This window comes from Pelecanus crispus, chromosome 22 (assembly GCF_030463565.1).
Source record: "Pelecanus crispus isolate bPelCri1 chromosome 22, bPelCri1.pri, whole genome shotgun sequence".
NCBI lineage: Eukaryota > Metazoa > Chordata > Aves > Pelecaniformes > Pelecanidae > Pelecanus > Pelecanus crispus.
The window spans coordinates 1,714,113-1,734,614 of NC_134664.1; the positions used below are offsets into that span (position 1 = coordinate 1,714,113).

Genomic DNA, 20,502 nt, shown 5'->3' on the forward strand with positions numbered 1-20,502 from the left:
AGTGGGCTTGCATACTCACCCGCCCCGTGCCCTCAGCCCGTGGATCTTGGTTCTTGGGGAGCTCTGCTCTGTGGGACCAGGTCCTGCACAGCGAGGAACATCCTCGTCCGTGGTGTTTGACCTGCAGCCCGAGCGATGCCCAAATGAAAGCCCAAGTGGAGAGCTGAAAGATGGTGCTATTGTCAGGCCTGCTTGTTTGCTGAACAAGCACTTAGTTTTGTCAATAAACTTCTTTTGTTCTCAATCCTCTAGTATAAAACTTGTTGTTTCCTGTAACCAGACGTTGACATGCTAAATGCTCCTGCTCTGCTTTGCTGATGTGGGCCTGTTAGCACAGATGCTGCTGGTGGGGCACCCCATAGCCTCTTGGTTATTAGAAAGCCTCTGCAGGCTGTGGAAAACTGCTCTGGGTGCCTTGTGTCACTCATTGGGGCTCCCCGGAGCTGCTCCGTGCTGAGATGCTCTTCTCCTTCGCTGCGTACGTGGGTGGGGAAAGTCCACGAGGCGCCTTGCGCTCAGTGCCTGCGTGGTCTGAAACGGCTTTTCTGGCAGCGCCTCGACGTGTGCCGTGGCTCGCTGAGGCTTGTCACCCGCTGTGTTGGCGAGGCGGGGGCCCACAGCCTGGAGGAGAGCGGGCTCTTGCCAGAGCCTGGGGCTGAGCTGTGCCCCTCGCCCCTTCCGAGGGGCGCGAGATGCTCTGCGTGGCCTCGGTTGTCCGGTGTGAGTCTCGTCCCTCCTCTGCCTGGGCAGAGCAAGCTCTTTAGGGGGACCCTGCTCCCCCAGAGCACTCCCTGCCCTGTGGCCCCCAAGTTTCAATTCCTGCAGAGTTTCGATTCCTGCGGGTCGGGGGTGGAGGAAGCATGCAGCCCGGTTACGGGCAGATCTCGCTCCGGCAGTGGTTTGATGAACAGCTTCCTCCTTGCCGGGACCAGCTCCGCTGTGGGAGCCTTGGCTGGAAAATCCCCCTCCTGAGGGCCAAAGCACTTCCTTACCCCAAAACCTGTGCTGGCGGCTCCAGCCCCGTGGGCCATCGAGCAGATGGGGCGAGGCAGGGGAGAGGCAACGGCTTCCTGCGGTGCTGGCAGGGCTCGCTACCGAAAACAAGCTGGTGGCTCAGCCCTGCTATGCAGATATTGCAAAATGTTTTGTTGGTATGGGGTTTTCTGTTGTGGGGTGGGTTTTTTTTTTTAAAATGCTGTGTCTTTGCAGGCTATTTTGGGCCTGTTTGGTCCCCGGGGGTGCGGTGGGGCCCTGATGCAAAGCTCGGCCTTTGCCATGGAAATATGCAAAGGTGCTGGCAGGTGCGGAGGGGGTCGGGGCCGCTGGTGCTTCCTGGAAGCCGCAGCGCTGCGATAGCGCCTGGCCCGGTGTCGATAAACCGGGGCTTCCTCTTCCGCTCCAGTGAGGGCTTTTCGCAGAAGTCGACTTCGACTTCTCTGAACTTTTTGTGTAAATAAGGAAGGGGGGGGGGGAGGAATTAAAGCGGCCGCTGTCTCTGATGGTGCACGGGGAGGTTTGCAGTTTAGGGGCGTCTTCAGCACCCAGCCTGCCTGACGGGGGGTTTGCCTAGGGGTCCTGGGAGCGGGCAGGTGGGTGCACGGGCTGGGCTTTTGGGTGCTGCCCTGTGGTGGGAGGGAAAGCGTTGGAAAAGCAGCACCCTCCCCTCCCCTCCAGCTGCCTACTCTGCACCAAACGGGGCTGAACCAGGATCCGGCCCTGCCGCCCGCGGTGGGGAGGGCGTTCGAAAGCTCGTGGTGAGGTTGCTCGGGGGGGGCCGCATGCAAATGCAGAAAATCCCCTGGCTAGGCAAAAAAACCCAATTCCTGTCCATTTTTGGCTCGGTGGCCCCAATCCTGTGTTGGGGGGCTCAGATAATACTTTGTGTTATTTCTCACGACAGCAGCCTGGGCTGCTTTTGCCCCAAATGTGCCCCTTTCCTCTCTAGGGGGGGTTCCAGGAGGTTGGGGGGCTGCTCAGCAGCTGCCCCCCAATCTTGCTGGCACTGCGCTTCCCCTCGCAGCCTGGCCTGGGGGGGACGGGGACGCTGCTTCCCCCTCCCCATCTGTGGGGCAGGGCGGTGCAGCCCCTTCCCAGCACCGGTGTTTTGGGGGGGGGGGGGGGGGGGCAGGGTGGAGCTGGTCCATGAGGAGCCCCTGGGAGTTGAGTCAGGGGGATGGGGCAGGGACAGCCCCCCCGCTCCCACCGGGGACAAACCGGGAGGCTTTGTGGGGAGAGGGGCTTTCTGGAGCAGCACAACCCCTCCCAAAATGGCCCTGGGGTTATCGGGGTGGCCACGTGTGGGAGCTGGGGACCATCTGCCCCCCTCCCTGCGTGCGTAAAACTCCCCGGGGTCGTCCCTGTGGGGGTAGGCTGCAGGGCGTGGGGGCGGGTGACTCATTTGGGCCGAGATGACAAATATTTGGTTGTCGGTTTCAGCTGCTGGGGGGTGGGGGAGTGCCACCGCACTCCTGCAATGAGTCTGTCAGGCCTCGGGGCCCCCCCAGCTTCCTGGAGAAGAGCACGTGGCCGGGCGCTCGCCTGGGGTCCCGGCCCAGCCCCCCGGGGAAGGGACATTGGCCATGGGGGGGTCCCGGCCCAGCCCCCCAGGGAAGGGACATTGGCCATGGGGGGGTCCCGGCCCGGCCCCCCGGGGAAGGGACATTGGCCATGGGGGGGTCCCGTCCTGGCCCCCCGGGGAAGGGACATTGGCCATGGGGGGGTCCCGTCCTGGCCCCCCGGGGAAGGGACAGTGGTCACTGGTGGGGTCCTGGCCCTCCAGGGAAAGGACATTGGCCACTGGTGAGGTCCCGGCCCCCTGGGGAAGGGACGTTGGCTGCCAGTGGGGTCCCGTCCTGGCCCCCCAGGGAAGGGCCGCTGGCCACCCGTGGGGTCCTGTCCTGGCCCCCGGGGAAGGGCCGCTGGCTGCCCGTGGGGTCCCGGCCCCTGCCCAACCTGAGCCCGGGGCTCAGGCCCCGCTGCCCCCACCCGCTCCGGCCCCTCTGGGGGGGCCGGGGTGTCGGGGTGCACCCTTGGGTTCTGGCCCACCCGCCAAAGATCTGCCCAGCAACAAGGGCTGATAATAGCGTATGGGGAAGTCACGTGGGCCTCTTCCAGGAACCCAGGCGTCCGGTGCGGCCCATCCCCCCCCGGGCCCTGGGGTGACACCGGGGTGGCGGCGGCCACCGCCCCCCGCTCGCAGGCCTGGCCCTGGGCAGGAGGCTGCCCCGATGAAGGTCTCCCTCCTCTTCATCCTTGCCCGGATGCCCCAGTCCCGTCCCCCCTGGCGTGGGAGTTACGAGGGGTGTAGGGTGGGCGCATCGAGGTTACGGGGGCGCGAACAGCGTGAGCGCGGGGCACGGAAGTGTTCGTGTGGCCTGAGGGGTGCAGGATGTGGGGGTCACCAGGCGTATGGGGGGTGCGCAGGGCAGGAGGTGCGTGTGTGGTGGGTGGGGCTCTGCAGTCGCAGGGTTTACGAGATGGGGGGGCATGGGGGTGAGTGGGGGTGTTGGCTTACAGGTGTGGGGGTGTGCACGGATTGGGGCGGGGTGCAGGGTTTGAGTGCCTGCGTGTGGGGCCAGCCCAGCTGCAGGGCGTGGGGCTGGCGGGGGCCTCGCGTGGTGCCGGCGTGGGGCAGCTCTGGGGCTGTGGCCGTGGACCTGCCCGGGCAGGAGCCAACAGTGACTCAGGCAGGAATGTGCTGGCAGGACACGGTGTTCCAGCAGCACCCATGCCCGCGGCCAGCACCCAGGCTCCAGCCCCACATCTGGCGCTGCTGCCATCGGCCCTGTGGCCAGCGCCCCTGAACGGCTCCGTCCCGCTCGGCTCGGCCCCAGTCCCACACCCTGGGGTGCCCCGCTGTCGGGGTTCAGCCCCAGCCAGCGGCTCAGCACCACGCAGCCGCTCGCTCGCTGCCCCTGCCCCGGTGGGATGGGGGAGAGAATTGGAGGAGTGAGAGTGAGAAACACTCCTGGGCTGAGATAAGAACAGTTTAATCACTGAAATAAAGTAAAATAGTAATGATAATAATAACAATATAATAATGATAATAATAATATCCAAAGCAAGTGATGCACAATGCAATTGCTTACCACCTGCCGACCGATGCCCAGCCAGTTCCCAGCAGCGATCACTCCCCCTGGCCAACCCCCCCAGTTTCTATACTGCTCATGACGCCGTATGGTATAGAATAGCCCTTGGGGCAGTTGGGATCAACTCTTCTGGCTGTGCCCCCTCCCAGCTTCTTGTGCCCCTGGCAGAGCATGGGAAGCTGAAAAGTCCTTGACTGGCATAAGCAGTACTGAGTAACAACTAAAACATCAATGTGTTACCAACATTCTTCTACTAAATCCAAAACACAGCACTGTGCCTGCTACTAGGAAGAAAATTAACTCTATCCCAGCCGAGACCAGGACACCGGTGCACCCCAGCACCGATTCCCATGTCCCGTGGGGCGCCTGGCAGGCAGGACACTGGGGTGTCCCCAAGCAGGACAGTGCCTGCGGGGACACTGGGAACAGGCTGTGGAGCAGCACAGCCCCGGTGGGGGCACGTGTGGTGCATGGCCTGTCCCCCCACGTCCCTGTGGGAAGCAGAGGGGACACCAAATTAATTTGCCGCGTGTGGCTGCTGTTCCTCCAGAAGCGTCCTGTGGGCCAGGGTTGGCCGCGGGGTCCCGGGGAGCTATGGGCCAGGGGTGGCAGCGGTGGGTTGTGGGCGCAGGTGACACAGCAGATGCAGGGCTGGGCCACCGCTGCCTGGTTGTGGTATGTGTCCCTGCAACTCTTGGCTGTGGTGGGGGGAAACTGAGGCACGGGGCACCGGGGACCCCACCATCATGGCCCCCTCCTGCCCAGCCCCTCACCGAGCTCCAGGGTGCAGGGGTGGGTGTTGCAGGAGCGCTTGGTGCTGGGTTTGAGGTGGGGGGCACAGAGGGTGCTCAGGGTCTTCTTGGGGGTCAGGCACTGTGTGTCCCATGCCTGGGTGCCCTCCAGCACGCTTGGGAGCACCGTGGGCACATGGGGACTGCGCTGAGGACGGGGCGGGATGAGGAGTCATGGGGCACCCCGTGGCCAGGGAACAGCGGGGCTGGGGACGTGCGGGGTCCCGGTGGCTTGGGATGTATGGGGATGGGGGGCACAGGGAGGGCCCCATGGCCAGGGATCCACAGTGCGGGGGGACACGGGGCACCTCACAGCCAGGTGCCTGTGGGCTGGGGGACTCGGGGGCTCTGCGGGAGAGGTGGGGGGTGCCGCAGGGCCGGGAGCCGCTGTAGGGGTCTGCATTCATCTGCCTGGGTGTCCCCGCCGGTGTCCCCTGGGCACCCCCGGCCGGGCACGCCACCGCCCTGTGCAGGACACGGCCAAGCGCTGCAGGGCACTGCTGAGCCCCGGCTCCCACCTGTAATCCCCACCGCCACCCCACGCCAGCCCAGCGCCCACCCTGCGCCCACCCTGCACCCCCCGCACCCCCCCGCACCCAGCACTGTACTCAGCTCAGCACCAGCTCACACCCAGCCCCAAAACCGGCCTCCAGCCCCCTGCGTTCCATGATTCTATGATATTGTTAAAGTTGTCATCATCATCTTTTTCTGTAGGACTGATGGGGCGATTATCTGGCAGGGTGAGGGCGGGCATCTTGTATGCCTCTGTGTCTGGAGTTTTGTCAATGGAGTTTTGTCAATGGAGAGCATTTCTCAAGAAAGCAGCGGGCATATTGGGCGTAGCGTTCTTCAGGGCATGGAACGACTCGCCGCCTTTCCCGGTTGCCCGCAGAGTACCGTGTTGTCCCTAGAGCGTCTGCAGCCTGCAGCCGGCCCCGGCCTGGCCGTAAGTGTCTGAAATGCGCCTGCTCCGTGGGCCTGCAGCAAAGCCCGGAGCCTGCGGGGTGCTGGAGCGTGGCAGGTGCCTGGGCAGGGCTGGCGAGAGCAGCGCCTCAGGAGCAGCCGACGCAGGGCGCTCAGGGGTGCGAACATGGGGCAGGAGCTGCGGGGAAGGAGTGGGGTTCCTACCCCGACAGCTCGGAAGAAGAGAAGGGGGTCTGAAGTTTTGGGACCAAGGGATGGTTGGAAAAGGGAGGCGGCAGGTTCACGAGTTGTCCTCGGGTTGGTTTTGCAGTCGGGTCCAGCTGTTGCTGAGGTCTGTTCTGCCTGAGTCGCTCTGCAGCCAGCACGAGGCACGACGAAGTTACAGAAATGCCGTGCCAGCCGGCCGGGCCTCGACGTCGCCGTGCACGGGGCTGACCGTCGGCTGGGTCTCCTCCCCGCAGGAGGCCGGAAGGTACGAGCTCTGGCGACGATCGAGCCGCAGTGGATGAGGGGCCGTTTGGAGTTAAGTGCTGACGGAGGGGATGGGGTGGTTGAAGGCTGTTTTAATAGGGACATATCATGGCTTAGGTGTGAGCGTAGGAAGCTTCGTCAGAACTGCGGCTCAGAGACACCAAGGGCCGGAGAGGCAGAAGGCTCGGCCATGCAGAGCAGCCACAGAGGGACTGGTACCCATTGCTCATTTGGTACGTGAGCTGTACACTAAAATATGCAGTCCGCAACTCTGAGCTCTCTGCTCCCTCGTGCCTTTTAGTCACCACATTCCCTGACTTAACTCCCACATCCATCCCTTCACCGTCCATCCAGATGTCATGGCCACTGCTACTCGGAGGCATCGACGAGGCGCTTATGTCCATCACAGATTTCTGGCACTGTCTTCCCTGGAATTAGAGAAGAGTGCGTACATTATCCTGCTTGTAATAGTCTCCATCCAGGGGTCCTTTCTCTGTCGCAGTCCCTGGGCACGCAAGCCGCCTCTATTATCCCCTGTCCTGGTTTCGGCTGGGATAGAGTTAATTTTCTTCCTAGTAGCAGGCACAGTGCTGTGTTTTGGATTTAGTAGGATAAGAATGTTGATAACACACTGATGTTTTAGTTGTTGCTCAGTACTGCTTATGCTAATCAAGGACTTTTCAGCTTCCCATGCTCTGCCAGGTGATGATGTGCTCGCCTGGATGACGACTGAAATCTTTTCATTTTATTCCTAAAAATTGGATCTCCTGTGCAGGTCCCTTGACCTTACTTTGTTTTATGACAAAACCAGCCTTCAGAAGGATTTGGACTATTTTCTTTCCCTTCTCAGAAACTTCTTCTGCTGTATTGCCCCACACAATGATGTCATCAATGTACTGCAGATGTTCTGGAGCTTCACCCTGTTCCAGTGCCGTCTGGATCAGCCCATGGCAAATGGTGGGGCTGTGCTTCCACCCCTGGGGCAGTGGTTCCAGGTGTACTGAACACCCCTCCAGGTAAAAGCAAACTGGGGCCTGCACTCAACTGACCAAAGGGCTATTCCATACCACGTAATGTCATGCTCAGTATAGATACTAGGGGGGGTTGGCCGGGGAGCAGCGATCGCTGCTCGGGAACTGGCTGGGTATCGGTCGGCGGGTGGTGAGCAATTGCATTGGGCATCACTTGCTTTGGATATTATTATTATTATTATTTTATTGTTACTATTATCATTACTATTTTACTTTATTTCAATTATTAAACTGTTCTTATCTCAACCCAGGAGTGTTTCTCACTCTCACTCCTCCGATTCTCTCCCCCATCCCATCGGGGCAGGGGGAGTGAGCGAGCGGCTGCGTGGTGCTTAGTGCTGGCTGGGGCTGAACCCTGACATCCCCGTTTTGCTTTTTTTCCTTAACTGTCCAATGAGGCTTGCTTTAGTATCAGTCATGGCAGTTATGCTCGCTTGTCCTTGGTTATCTATTGTGTTTTTAGCACCAGTTTCTGTAGCCAAAGGCTGTCTGGTTTAGATCTTTGAGTCGCCACGTCACGCCATCATGGTTTTTCCCATTGGCCGACCACCTCTATAATTGCATAAGGGGCTTCGTAGGTAATTGGGCTTGGGTGTCTTGAGCTGCTTTCACGGCAGGCCTCGCGTCCTCGGGGCTTCATGCATTGGGCGGTCTTGGTCGCCACATTCAGAGCTCTTGCAACAGAAGGTAAGACTCAAACCTCAGGCTGAAAGCAGAATAAGAATCCAAAAAGCAGAAGGAAAATCAATGTCCCAAGAATCAAATTCAGGAAAGGATGGAGAAAATGGTAATAAAACTTCCCCTCAGTACAGTATCCGAACACATACAGGATCTTTTCCTTCCTTCCAAGCTTACAAATTCCTCATAGGAAGTCAGCCTGTGTCAAAAATTAGAATAAGCTTTTCTTCTTTTTTTTTTTTTTTGTGCTGTGATGGCACTGTAAGTCCTCCTGCAAGGCTCTTGGAGGTGTGGAGAGCTCCCTGCAGCCCACCTTGGTTCTTGGAAAGTTGGTAAAGCCAAGGACTTGGTTTCTTTAGTGAAGATGAGCTTCAAGCTCAGGGGTTGCATTGGTGCTTTTGATTGTGTGTCAAGTCTGCCTGTCCCAAAGCCAGTGGGACATGCTCAAATGATAAATCAGATGCAGGCAAAGACCATGGGGCAGACTGGGTCGGTGCTTCACTCTTACACGTTTCAGGGCAGCTCTGCTGAAACTGGCTTCTGCAAGAAGTTGCATGGTGCACAGGTCCTGTGCCTGTTGCAACCCACCCAGCCTGAGCCATGTCAGGAGCAAGCAGCAGAAACAAACCTGTTTCTTTCCCATTGGTGCCTGATCTAAGTTTTTCTGGGAAGGCAGGGAGAAAGCTCCAAAGAAATCATAAGTATGACCCCAGAAGAGCCCAAGACTCCTGCTGCTCGAGGGCTAGGCAGGTGCTGGCGTCTGGATGGATGCCAAGATGCTGGGGAAGGAGGGAAACAACATGTAGCAAAAAGTCTTGCGAGAGGAGGATGTGTCAAACCCCCTTTTCTCTGGGTGGAAAAAACCCCAGCAAATGCTGACAACCACCCAGGAGGAGCAGAGTCTCCCAAGGAAGCGGAGGAGGGGTCTCAGAGGGGTTGCATGAAGCAGAGGCTTTGGGGGGCTGTGGTTTGCAGGGACAGAGCGAGCCCTGAATCCTCCGTAAAGGGGGGGGGGGCAGAAAAAGTGCATTCAGGCACCACCATTACAGCAACACAGAGGCTTCTGGTTAGCTGGGCTTCTTTCTTTGCATCATCATCATCCTCATCGCAACAACAATAACGAAAACCATTTCCTTCTTCTTTTTCCCTGTGTGCAACAGATGTCACCATTGCTCTCTGCAGGAAAGTCACCAAGTGCTGGACCCCCAGCCTGGATGGCAGGGAACGGAGCTCTGCTCCTCCTGGGTGAGCGTGGCAGAGGGGGCTGGTGGGGAGCATGGTGGGGTCTGGGGTCTGCTGTCCTCCCGGGGGATGGACAGCCCACGTTCCAGGAGGGAACTTGTGTCCCCAGAGAGCCCCAGTGCCCCAGTGAGCGTCGGGGGCTGGAGGACAGAGGCTCCACCGCCAGCGCAAGCTCTGCTGGGCATGTGCCCCTTGTACCTCTGTCTGGATGGGGTTTTGGTCTGCCCAGGGAAGGGGAGAGTTTTGTTTATCCTGCCGGGCTGAGGAGATTTGGATGGAGCTGTGGTCGTCCCTGTCACAACACAGGCTCAGGGCTTCCTCCTTGGCGTGGTTCCATTTGTCGGGGAGGAAGGAAACGGGGGTCCAGCAAGGCTGGTGGGCGTGGGTGTGGTGAGGATGGGGATGCCATGCTGTGGGGCGGCGGGCAGTTGCTGGTGGGTGTCTCAGGGACCTGGCAGGCCTTGCCAACCCCCCCCACCCCCCAGGATGGCTCATGTCCAAGGCCAGCATCACTCCTCTCTATGCCAGGGACACTGCAGGAGACCCGGCAGGCACATCCCGGGGGTGCTCATCCCTTCCTCCTTTCCTCCTTTCAGCTGAAGCCCTTGTCCTTTCTGGTGAGTCTCTTTGCTTGCAGATTTATGATGACAGCTCTTGGGGTGCTGGACAGATCTTGCTGAACAAGGCGACAGGCCCTGGTGTCCCCTCGAGTGGCAGCAGGGCACGGTGTGACTCTGCTGTCCCTCCACATGCCGCCTGGCTCAAAAGGTGCCAGGCAGCACTGGGCACCGGGCAGCAGCCCTGCCACACCTCTGAAAGATCAGACAGTCCCCCAAAATCATGGAATCATGGAACGCTTTGGGTTGGAAGGGACCTTTAGAGGCCATCCAGCCCAACCCCTGCAGTGACAGGGACAGCTTTAACCAGAGCAGGGTGCTCAGAGCCCCGTCCAACCTGGCCTGGGATGTTTCCAGGGATGGGGCTTCCACCGCCTCTCTGGGCAACCTGTGCCAGTGCTTAAATCCCACCAGTGCCCTAGAAACCGCGGTGAGCATTGGGGTTCTGCCCTCTTCCCCCATCCCAGCCTATGTGCTCAGGGTTGAGGGCTCCCTGCCACGCACGCTGTTGCACTGATCTCTGCTCTGTCCTGCTCTTCCCTCCTGCCTGGACCTTCACAGCTGCAGAGACAGCCCTGCTGACCCTGCACCCACCCTGGAGCATGATACTTCCAGGAGAGAGCATGACCCTTAGGTGCGGGGGCTCCCGCTCGCTGCGGCAGCACCCCATGGCTTGGTACAATGGCAAGCCCTTGGCACCCACAGACATGGACACCTACAGAATCAGAAATGCCAGGCAAAACCAAAGGGGCAGAACGAATGCCAGAGCCCTGGCTCCACACACAGCAACCACGTCACCCTGACTGTCTCCCATGGTGAGTGACATGGCCCAGGGATGGGCCCTGCTATCCCCCTGCCTCAGGACCCCTGGGCTTTGCTGTGGACCTGCTCGTTCTGCCCTGGGACAAATGCCGCTCCCGTGGGGTTAACGAAGACGATGCTGTTGGGTTTGGAGTGGTGCAAGCTGGGCTGTGGGGGCTTTTTGCCTCCCCTCCTCTGCAAAATGCATCCCTCTTTCCAGGGCCCCTTTCAGCCGCTGCTCTCGGGGTCTCTTTCAGCCTGGCCGATTGTCCGGGTCCTGTTGTACCCGGTGTTCAAGGGGGAACTGCTGCCCGTGCAGCGCTGGGGGTGGGTTCGGGGGCACATCTTCGGTGCGGTATTACAGAGATGGAGCTGGCATCACCGCGCGATACGCCTCGGCAGAGCGGCACTCCACCTCCTGACCCACCGCAGCGGCGGGCATCACTGCTCCTTTTCATCGCTAACTAAAAGGCGGTCTTGGGTTTTATACATTTCCACCGAAGGTAAGGAATTCCTGTGTCTTTGAGCTCTCTGTCTTCCCAGGGTCTCATCTGGTGGGAGCTGCAGGACAGGGAGGGTGAGGGGGTCTGTGTGACGGCCGAGCTGCGTCTGTGCCAGCGAGGGGACCCAGCACCTGCCCACCACCAGACCTGCCCGGTCAGAGCCCCCAGCCTGGCTCCAGGACTCTCCCCGCACCCGTCCTGGGGTCTTGGCCCCGCACAGCCTTGGTGGGGGGGATGATTGTCCCTTCCATCCACATCCTGAGAGGTGATGCAGCCCCGGAAGGTCCATCCGACAAGGTGTGCCCCATCTCCCCCCGCCCCGTTCCCCATCCCCGTTTCCCACGCCCTCCACGTGTGTCTCCCAGTCCCATCCCCCTCTCTACTCTCTCTCTGTATCTCTCCATCTCCCCTTTCTACTGAAACCTACCCTTCCCCACGCAAGCTTTTTCCCCGCATGACCCCCCCATCCCCTGCCCCCCCATCCTGCAGCCCCACTCCCCCTTTCCCCCTCCCCCCCCACCCTATTCCACACCGGGGTGCACAGAAAGTTGGGAGGGGACCCCAGCTGACCGCAGGGATATTCCCTACCGTATGACGTCGTGCTCAGCAATAAAACTGGGGGGGAGGTTGGGGGGGGCACTGCTCAGGGACCGGCTGGCCATCGGTCGGTTGGTGGTGAGCAATTGTTTTCATTTATATCACTGGATTTTATTTTTCTCTCTTTGCCCCCCTGCCCCTTACAATTTGTCGTCGTCATTTCTTTTTAATTGTTAAACTGTTTTTATCTCAACCCCCAAGTTTTCTCACTTTTGCCCTCCTGATTCTCTCCCCGTCCCGCCGGGGAGGGGAGGGAGCGAGTGGCTGTGTGGTGCTGGGCTGCCGGCTGGGGTTAAACCACGACACCAGGCCAGTCGCAAGCCCTGCCCGGCTCATGCTTTAGGCATTTGATGTTATTCCTACCATCCTGATAAGCCATCCTCGTTCGTCACTGCTGCTTTCTAGCACCTTTTGCTCCGTAAGCAGCGGTACTCATGCCGCGCGAACATACCTGTCCTTCAACATCTGGGAAGTAACTCCCCCAAAGACAGGGAGCAAAACAGCCACGGCACGATCTACAGCGATTCTGCCTCTCAGGGGACCCAGCAGGCCCCCTTCCCTCACCTCCTTCTCTGTCCAGCTAGGCTGGAAAGCGGGGTTGTTGCAGAAACTGCTGCACCCCATGACTCCTCCTCGGGTTGTTCGCTTTGCCCTGCGTATAGGCTGCCGAGGCCGTCGACTCTGCATGGGACGCAGGCAGCCTGGAGAGCTTCACGCCAAGTCGTTCCTTTCCCCTTTGGGCAGCAGCGCGTCTGCCGCCGCTCTGGGCAGCCGCTTTCTCCAGGGCAAGGAGCTGGGATGACCAGAGGCTGCTGCACGCTCCGGTCAGACCCAGACGCTGCTCCCTGGGGACCTGGTGCAGGGAAAGCTGAGGTACTTGGTGCGCTGCCGATGGCCCTGCACAAGGGAACCGCGCTCTGGCTTTAGCAGAAAAAGGCGTTGGTCACAGGCAGCCACGTATCACCGTGCGCAGCGATTTGGCAGGTGTCTTGCTTGTTCAAGCAGAGGCACATTTCTTGCCTTGCAGTCTTGATGCCAAAACAATCGGGTTCAAGTTACAAAAGCCTTTTGACATCAAAGCGAGATGGCAGCTAGATTTCTATCGGCGCTGTATTTCAGCTGTGTTGCTAGCTGCAAATGGCTTGCAAATGGAAATATTGAGAGGGGTCCGAGTTAAAGAAACCGAGTGTTGAAGTGATTGTTTTAAGGAGGTGAACTGGGCAGCAGAAGGAACCGAGCTGCTCACCCGACGCGTTGGTGGGGCGGCCCATCCAGCCTCCCAAATGCTGCGTGTTGCGGGCAGCAAATGCAACCGCCACGCTTGCTGGCAGGGAGAGCAGAGCTACGCTCCTGAACGGAGCAAAGATGGAACCCCCAGGGCTCTCCGGCCATGTGCTGAGGACACCTACTATAGCGAGCGGCCTCTCCGCCTTCCCTGCTGCACGCCCGATTACCGTGCGCGCTGGAGGACAGGGAGGGTGAGGGGGTCTGTGTGACGGCCGAGCTGTGTCTGTGCCAGCGAGGGGACCCGGCACCTGCCCACCACCAGACCTGCCCGGTCACAGCCCCCAGCCTGGCTCCAGGACTCTCCCCGCACCCATCTTGGTGCAGCGTCTCTTAGCTAAGTGACAGGCCCTGCACAGGAAGCCTTGCGTGCGTGCAGGATCAGGAGAGCGGAGCGCTGACAGCACCGAGGTGAGGAAAGGTGCAAACACCGCAAAGCCCAGGGATCTGCGGCTGATTTGCAGATCAGCCGCTCGCATCTGATCCGGTCCAACGCCCCGTTTCCTGCTAAACATAGCCGCCCTCTCGCACAAAGCCGCTTGCAGTCTGCCCGCCCGCCTGCAGGATGTCACCCGCGTTATTTTTTTTTAAATCTTGCTCTCGCTTCCGTCGGCTTGCTGCTGTCACTCCCACAAACCTGATGCCGTGTGCGGAGCGACACAGCGATGCCCGGGGCTGACACGGGCGGGGGGGGCCGGTTCCCCATTCCGGTTCCCTGGGCACATTCTCCTCCTCGGGAGGGGCGGGGGGCAGGGGCAGCAGCCGCCACATTTCCGCCGCGGCCGAGCGCAGGGGACCGAATCGCCCCGCCCTTGGCTGGGTTCGGGGGCAGCGGCCACGAGCGCTGCCCGCTGCGGGGGGAGGGGAGCGCCCTGCGCCGCGCTAGCCCCGGGCAGCCCCGCACGGCGCCGGCCCCCGGCCCCCGGCCCCCCCCCCGCCATCCCGCGGGAAATTTGGGAGCCGCGGCGGCGCGTGAGCGGGGCGCGCCCTGCCTGCTCGCTGCCGCCCCCTGGCGGCCGAGGGGGGGCACTGCGGGCGCGGGAGCGGCCCCGGGGGGGGCGGGGGGGGCACGGGGGCAGCGCCTCGGGTGTCGCCGGGCCTCGGCCTCCCTTGGTGCCGCTCCCACAGCACCACCAAGACTGGGGCTCCGGCTTGGCCTTGCCTGCGGACGGCCCGGCACTGCTCGCACGCTCAGTCCCATTTTTTGCCCCAGCCCAGCTCCAAAATTGGGAACGTCCGGGGATTTCTCCCACAGCAAAGGTGCCAGCACCCAAAAGTGTTGCCGGCCCTCACCCTCCCTTGGTGCCGCTTCCACAGCACCACCAAGACTGGGGCTCCGGCTTTGCCTTGCCTCCCTACGGTCCCAAAATCTCTCGCACACTCAATCCCATTTTTGCCCAAGCCCACCTCCGAAATTGCGAACATCTTGGGATTTCTCCCTCTCCGTAGGTGTAAGGGCTTGATGCTGTTGCAGGCCCTCACCTTCTCTGGGCTGCACTTCCACAGCCCCACAAACTCTGGGGCTCTGCCATTGCCTGGCCTCCCTGCGGCCCCAACGCGCCGACCCCTTCACTGTCTGCAGAGCCCAGCCTCGAAATTGTGAACATCCGGGGGTTTCTCCCACACCAAGGGTGCCAGCACCCAAAGGTGTCGCCGGCCCTCACCCTCCCTTGGTGCCACTTCCACAGCACCACAGAGACCGGGGCTCCGGCTTTGCCTTGCCTGCGGACAGCCCGACGTAGCTCACATGCTCAGTTGCCTTTCTTGCTCAAGCCCACCTCCAAAATTGCGAACGTCCGGGGGTTTCTCCCACACCAAGGGTGCCAGCACCCAAAGCTCTGGCCGGCCCTCGCCTTCCCTTGGCGGTGCTTCCGCAGCCCCGCGCACGCTGGGGCTCTGCACTTGCCTCCTAACCTGGCCTCCCGCGCCCTTGCACGCTCCCGCGCCCCGTCTGCCCCTCGCTTCCCTGCGGCTGGCACCGTGCTGGGCGCAGCGGCTCGGCGCAGACATGCCAGGCTCCCGGCACAGGTGACATAGAGCCCCAGGCCTGACAGGTGCAGCTCCAGCCCCAGCACCCGGCTGGCACCCCACACCTCAGCCCCCCATAGCACCCATCGCGACTGCACCCTGCCCCAGCACCGACAGCCTCACAGCACCCGGCAGCACCCCACTGTGCCTGCCAGCACCCATCGGCACCCTGCAGCTCCATGGCACCCGCCAACAGCCCATGACACCCGCAATGCCCCGCAGCACCTGCATGACCCCACGGCACCCATCAGCTCCCCATGGCACCCATGTAGCCCCCCCCCAGGACCCATCCATGCCCCATGGCACCCACATAGCCACCCAGCACCCACCCCACCACTGCACCCTTCAGTGCCCTCTGCCTCCCAGCACCCATCAGCACCCATGGACTCTAGAAGCCCCCCAGCAACAGCAGCACCTATGGACCCTATGAGCCTCCCAGCACCAGCAGCACCCACAGCCCCACAGTGCCTGTGAGCCCCCCCAGCACCCACAGCCCCGGCACCCAGCGCCTGGCACGCACTGCCAGGGTTGTAGAGGCTGAGCTCCTCCAGCAGCAGCATCTCAGAGCCGGCATCCCCAGTGTTACCGCATGCCGGGGTGCTGCCGGGGTGCCAAGTGGCCCCGTGGTGCCACGCGGCCACCAGAACCTTCAGCACCCCGCCCATCCTTGGCACCCAGGAAGAACGTGGTCTGGTTCCCAGCAGCCTTGCACCCGCGTCCACTGCCCACCGCGTCAGCCTGCACCCTCGCACCCGCCTCGCACAGGGCCTCACATGCAGCTCGCACGCCCTCACACTGGGGTCTTGCACACCCGTGCACAAGGGCTTTGCACACCCATGCACGAAACCCTTGCACACACTTGCAATAAGGCCTCGCATGCTGTTGCACACCCTCACGTGGGGGCCCTTGCACCCGGGCCTTACACACCCTCACATGGCCTTGCACCAGGGCTCTGCACATCTTTGTGCTGGCGCTTTGCATGTCCTTGCACTGGGGCTTCGCACACCCTCGCACGGCCTTGCACACCCCTTGCACTGGGGCTTCGCACACCCTCGCACGGCCTTGCACACCCCTTGCACGAGGGCCTTGTGCACCCTTGCACAGGACCTTTGCGTGAGGACCCTCCCCACCCCGCAGCACCCACAGGACCAGCTGCACCCTCACCACCCCCCCACACACCCACACCCTCCTCGCACGAGCCAGCCCCTGTCCCCAAGGCCACTCTGTCCCTGAGGCCCCCGTCCCCCTGCCAGGTGCAGCTGGTGCGGGTGCAGAGGGGCCGCCCACCGGCTGGAGCCAGGACGCCGTGCAGCAGCGGGTGCTCCTTGGCGAAGGCCAACGTCACATCGGGGAAGCCCCGGAGGGGACGATGCTCGCAGCTGGTCCCATCCCAGCATGGGGACCCAGGCACCCGGGCAGCCACTGCACCCCGGGGGGACCCAGGTGTCCGGGTGAGGGGGGGGAGTACCTCGGTCGGGGCGCCCTGTCCTTGGGCACCGGGGTCCAGGTGCCAGCAGCACCATGGCTTTGGTGAAGGGTCCCTCGAACGCCCACTCCACATCTGCCGGCCGAGCCGGGGATGCTGCAGCGGCAGTGGGGGGTGGCACCGGCGCTGGGGACACCCCAGTCCACTCCCAGGGCTGCCAGGTCGGTCTTGATTTGGCCAGGGCCCTTCCATGTCCCTGTCGGTCCCCACGCCCTGTTCCCCTGTGTCTGCGTCCCGTTCCCTGTCCCGCTGTGAGTCCATCCCCATGTCCCCATCTCCCGTGTCCCCAAGTGCATCCCCACATCCCCATGTCTGCCCTCCCCACCTCCCGTGTCTGCATCTCCCATGTCCCCATGTCCCTGAGTGCATCCTCACATCCCCATCTCCCATGTCCCCACCTCCCATGTCCCCATGTCCCTGTGTGAGTGCATCCCCACATCCCCACCTCCCGTGTCCCCATGTCCCTGAGTGCATCCCCACATCCCCATCTCCCGTGTCCCCACCTCCCATGTCCCCATGTCCCTGTGTGAGTGCATCCCCACATCCCCATCTCCCGTGTCCCCATGTCCCTGTGTGAGTGCATCCCCACATCCCCACCTCCCGTGTCCCCATCTCTCCTGTCCCCATGTCCCTGCCCACGCCCCCCCCATGCCGCGCTCCCCTGCCCTGGGTGCCTACAGCCCCATGTCCCCTTGGCCACCCACGTCCCCACGCTCACGTCCCCCATGAGCCTGAGTCCCCCCGTCACCGTGTCGCCACGTCCCCGCGCCCACCGTGCTGAGTTCCACGGCAACCTCCCTGAAGAAGCAGCAGACGCAGGGGCCGTCGGGCAGCGCCCGGACGCCGAGGGGCTCTGGGACGCCATCAGCCCCCACTGCCTCCTGTCCCCACCTCCCACCCCTGTGCGCACCCCCTGCCCCCTCCACGCCTCTGTGGCCCCACAGCCCTGCACCCCCAGAGCCCAGCCTGTGTCCCCCGCAGCCCCCTGCCCCTCTACCCATCCCCACAGCCCCCCAAATACCTGTACCCCTCTACCGCAGCCCCATATACACCCCTACCCCTCACCCCTACCCCTCACCCCTACCCCTCTACCCTCCTCCCAATACACCTGCACCCCTCTACCTGTCTCCATCACCCCCCTTGTACCTGCACCCCCTACCCCAGCCCCATAGACACCCACACACTCTAGTGCATACCCCCCACACCCGTACCCCCTCCCCCAGCCCCATATCCCCCCCACACCCGTACCCCCTCCCCCAGCCCCATATTCCCCCTACACCCATACCCCCTCCCCCAGCCCCATATCCTCCCCCCACCTGTACCCCCTCCCCCAGTCCCATATCCCCCCTACACCCGTACCCCCCTCCCCCAGCCCCATATCCCCCCCACAGCCGTACCCCCCCAAACAGTGGGGTACCCTGCAGCCAGCGGGAGCTGTACTTGAGGGTCCACGGGGCGGGGGGTGGCCAGGGCTGAGTCTGCGGTAGATCGCGGCGTCGCTTGCCTGGAAGTCAGCCGCCATGGCTGGGTACGGGCTGCCGGCTGGGGGGGGATCCCAAGGTCAGCCCTGTCCCTACCCCGGCCGCCCCTCGCCCAGCACCCACTGATGAAGAGGGCGAGGATGCTCTGCTTGGCGTGGAAGGGCCCCGGGCCTGGCCGCTCGCCGCCTCACCCGCCTGTGCCAGGCTGCTCACCTGGGGGGGGGCGAGGTGCTGAGCCCCCCCGCGCTCATCGCACCCCCCCTGCTGCCCCCCGCCCTGGCACAGAGACCCCGAGGATCCCCATGCTCATCGCACCCCAGGGCACGGCCCCACTGCACTCCCCCGTGGGGGCCGAGACCCCCCCCCATCACCCCTATGCTCCCCAGTGGGGGCCGAGACCCCCCCACTCATCACCCCTATGCTCCCCAGTGGGTCTGAGACCCCCCCACTCATCACCCCTATGCTCCCCAGTGGGTCTGAGACCCCCCCCACTCATCACCCCTATGCTCCCCAGTGGGGGCCGAGACCCCCCCACTCATCACCCCTATGCTCCCCAGTGGGTCTGAGACCCCCCCACTTATCACCCCTATGCTGCCCAGTGGGGGCCGAGACCCCCCCCCTCATCACCCCTATGCTCCCCAGTGGGGTCTGGGACCCCTCCCATCACCCCTATGCTCCCCAGTGGGTCTATGAACCCTATGCTCCCCAGTGGGTCTGAGACCCCCCCACTCATTACACCCCCCCCCCTCCCACTCCCCAGTAGGACCTGAGCCCTCCCACTGGTGACACCCACCCCCTCCCCGGGCTCCCCCACCTGGTATCCCAGGGGTGAGGAGGAGGAGGATGAAGGGCAGTGGGACCCCCGGCATCGTTGCAGGCACCCGGAGGGGATGTGGGGCTGAGGGTGACACCCCATCCCCCCCGCCCCCCCGCTGGGCTGCGAGGGGCTGATCCCAGCCGGGGAAACTGAGGCACGGGGGGGGGGCACAGGGCAGCCCGGGGTGGGGCGTGGGGACAGCGGGGACGTGCGCCCCGAGCACAGGGGCAGTGCTCCCAGCGCCCCCTCCCAGTGTCCCCAGTATCCTCCTCCCCGTGGTCCCACTGCTGCCATCCCAGCGTCCCTGTACCCCCATCCCAGTGTTCCCAGTGCCCCCAGTGCCCCCTCCCAGTGTCCCCTGTATCCCCATCCCACTGGTCCCAGTGCCCCCTCCCAGTGTCCCCAGTGTCCCCTCCCAGTGTCCCCAGTATCCTCTTCCTGGCGGTCCCAGTGCTCCCATCCCAGCATCCCTGTACCCCCACCCCAGTGTCCCCAGTGCTCCCCTCCCAGTGGTCCCAGTACCCCCATTTCAGTGTCCCCAGTAACCCTGCTCCAATGTGCCTGTCCCAATGTCCCCAGTACCCCCAACCCCAATGTTCCCAGTGCTCCCAGTAACTGCTGCCAGCAGCGCCGGGACACCACGCACAGCACAAGCGGGTGCAGCGGGGCACACCCACACCCACTGACACCCACCCGCGCCCACTGACACCCACCCGTGCCCACTCACCCCCCTCTCGGCACAACCCCCCGCTCCCCGCACACCCAGACTGGTGCAACACTTGCACAGCGCCTGGCTCCACAGCACCCACCTGCATCCTCACGGCACCCCAAAACACTCCACAACACCCCACCAGCACCCCCACAACACCCCACCTACACCCTCACAGCACCCCAAAACACCCCACCAGCACCCCCACAACACCCCACCTACACCCTCACAGCACCCCACCACCCACCCCGGGTAGTCGTTAATCCCCGTTAATGAGATGCTCCTCATTAGCTGCTGAGGGCTGGGGGGGGACTTGCACATGCGTGTGCACACACATGTGGGAGCGGGACGAGCCCTGCGCCCGGCGGGGTGGACGCGCGTGCAAGCACCCACGCTGCCAGCCCATGTGTGGGTGCCCATGCATGTGCACACGCCCATGTGCAAACGCCTGCACACATGTGGGTGCACGACCACGTGCACATGTGGAGACCCTTGCACACACATGTGCGATGGGGCTGGCTGTCACTTCTGTCCCCCTCCTGAGTGGGGACGTGTCACCTCTCCTGCACCAGCGTGTGTCCATTTGCACGCATGTGTGCACCTGGCCCAGTGGGCACTGGGACCTACTGGGAGCACTGGGCTCCCCACCCAGTGCCGCTCAGGCTCTGGTCCCCAAGTGTCCCCAGCCTCCCCGGGGAGGGGGACAGGGGACCCTGGGGACATCCCGGGGGACTGGTTGGTCCTGGGGGTGCTGGGGGTCCCTGGGGAGACCCCCGCAGCTCTGGGGCATCCCGAGGGGGTCCCAAGGGTGCAGGCACAGGGTGACACCAGGTGGCACCACTGGATGGGACCTAGGTCCCCTGGGTGATCTGGGGTGGGACGACCGTGTCCCCAAGCGAGCGCCTGTACCCCCGGGGGCACAACTGTGTCCTCAGAGTGCCGATCATGTCCCTG

The 20,502-nt window shown here is 62.8% G+C and overlaps 1 protein-coding gene and 1 long non-coding RNA gene across 2 annotated transcripts; one reads left to right on the top strand and one right to left on the bottom strand.

Annotated features, from left to right (window-relative positions):
- Positions 1–9,019: 9,019 nt before the first annotated feature.
- On the top strand, positions 9,020–11,290 carry LOC142595610 (uncharacterized). The gene is made up of 3 exons (XR_012831796.1): positions 9,020–9,228; positions 9,711–9,842; positions 10,404–11,290. It is a non-coding gene; the product is annotated as an uncharacterized LOC142595610 (long non-coding RNA).
- Positions 11,291–12,323: 1,033 nt separating this feature from the next.
- Positions 12,324–18,891, bottom strand: SEMA6C (semaphorin 6C). Its single transcript, XM_075724589.1, is given in 8 exon segments — positions 12,324–12,424; positions 15,576–15,711; positions 15,713–15,762; positions 15,765–15,800; positions 16,316–16,411; positions 16,414–16,587; positions 16,590–16,637; positions 18,837–18,891. Coding segments are annotated over 8 exon segments (696 nt in total).
- Between the last annotated feature and the right edge of the window lie 1,611 nt (positions 18,892–20,502).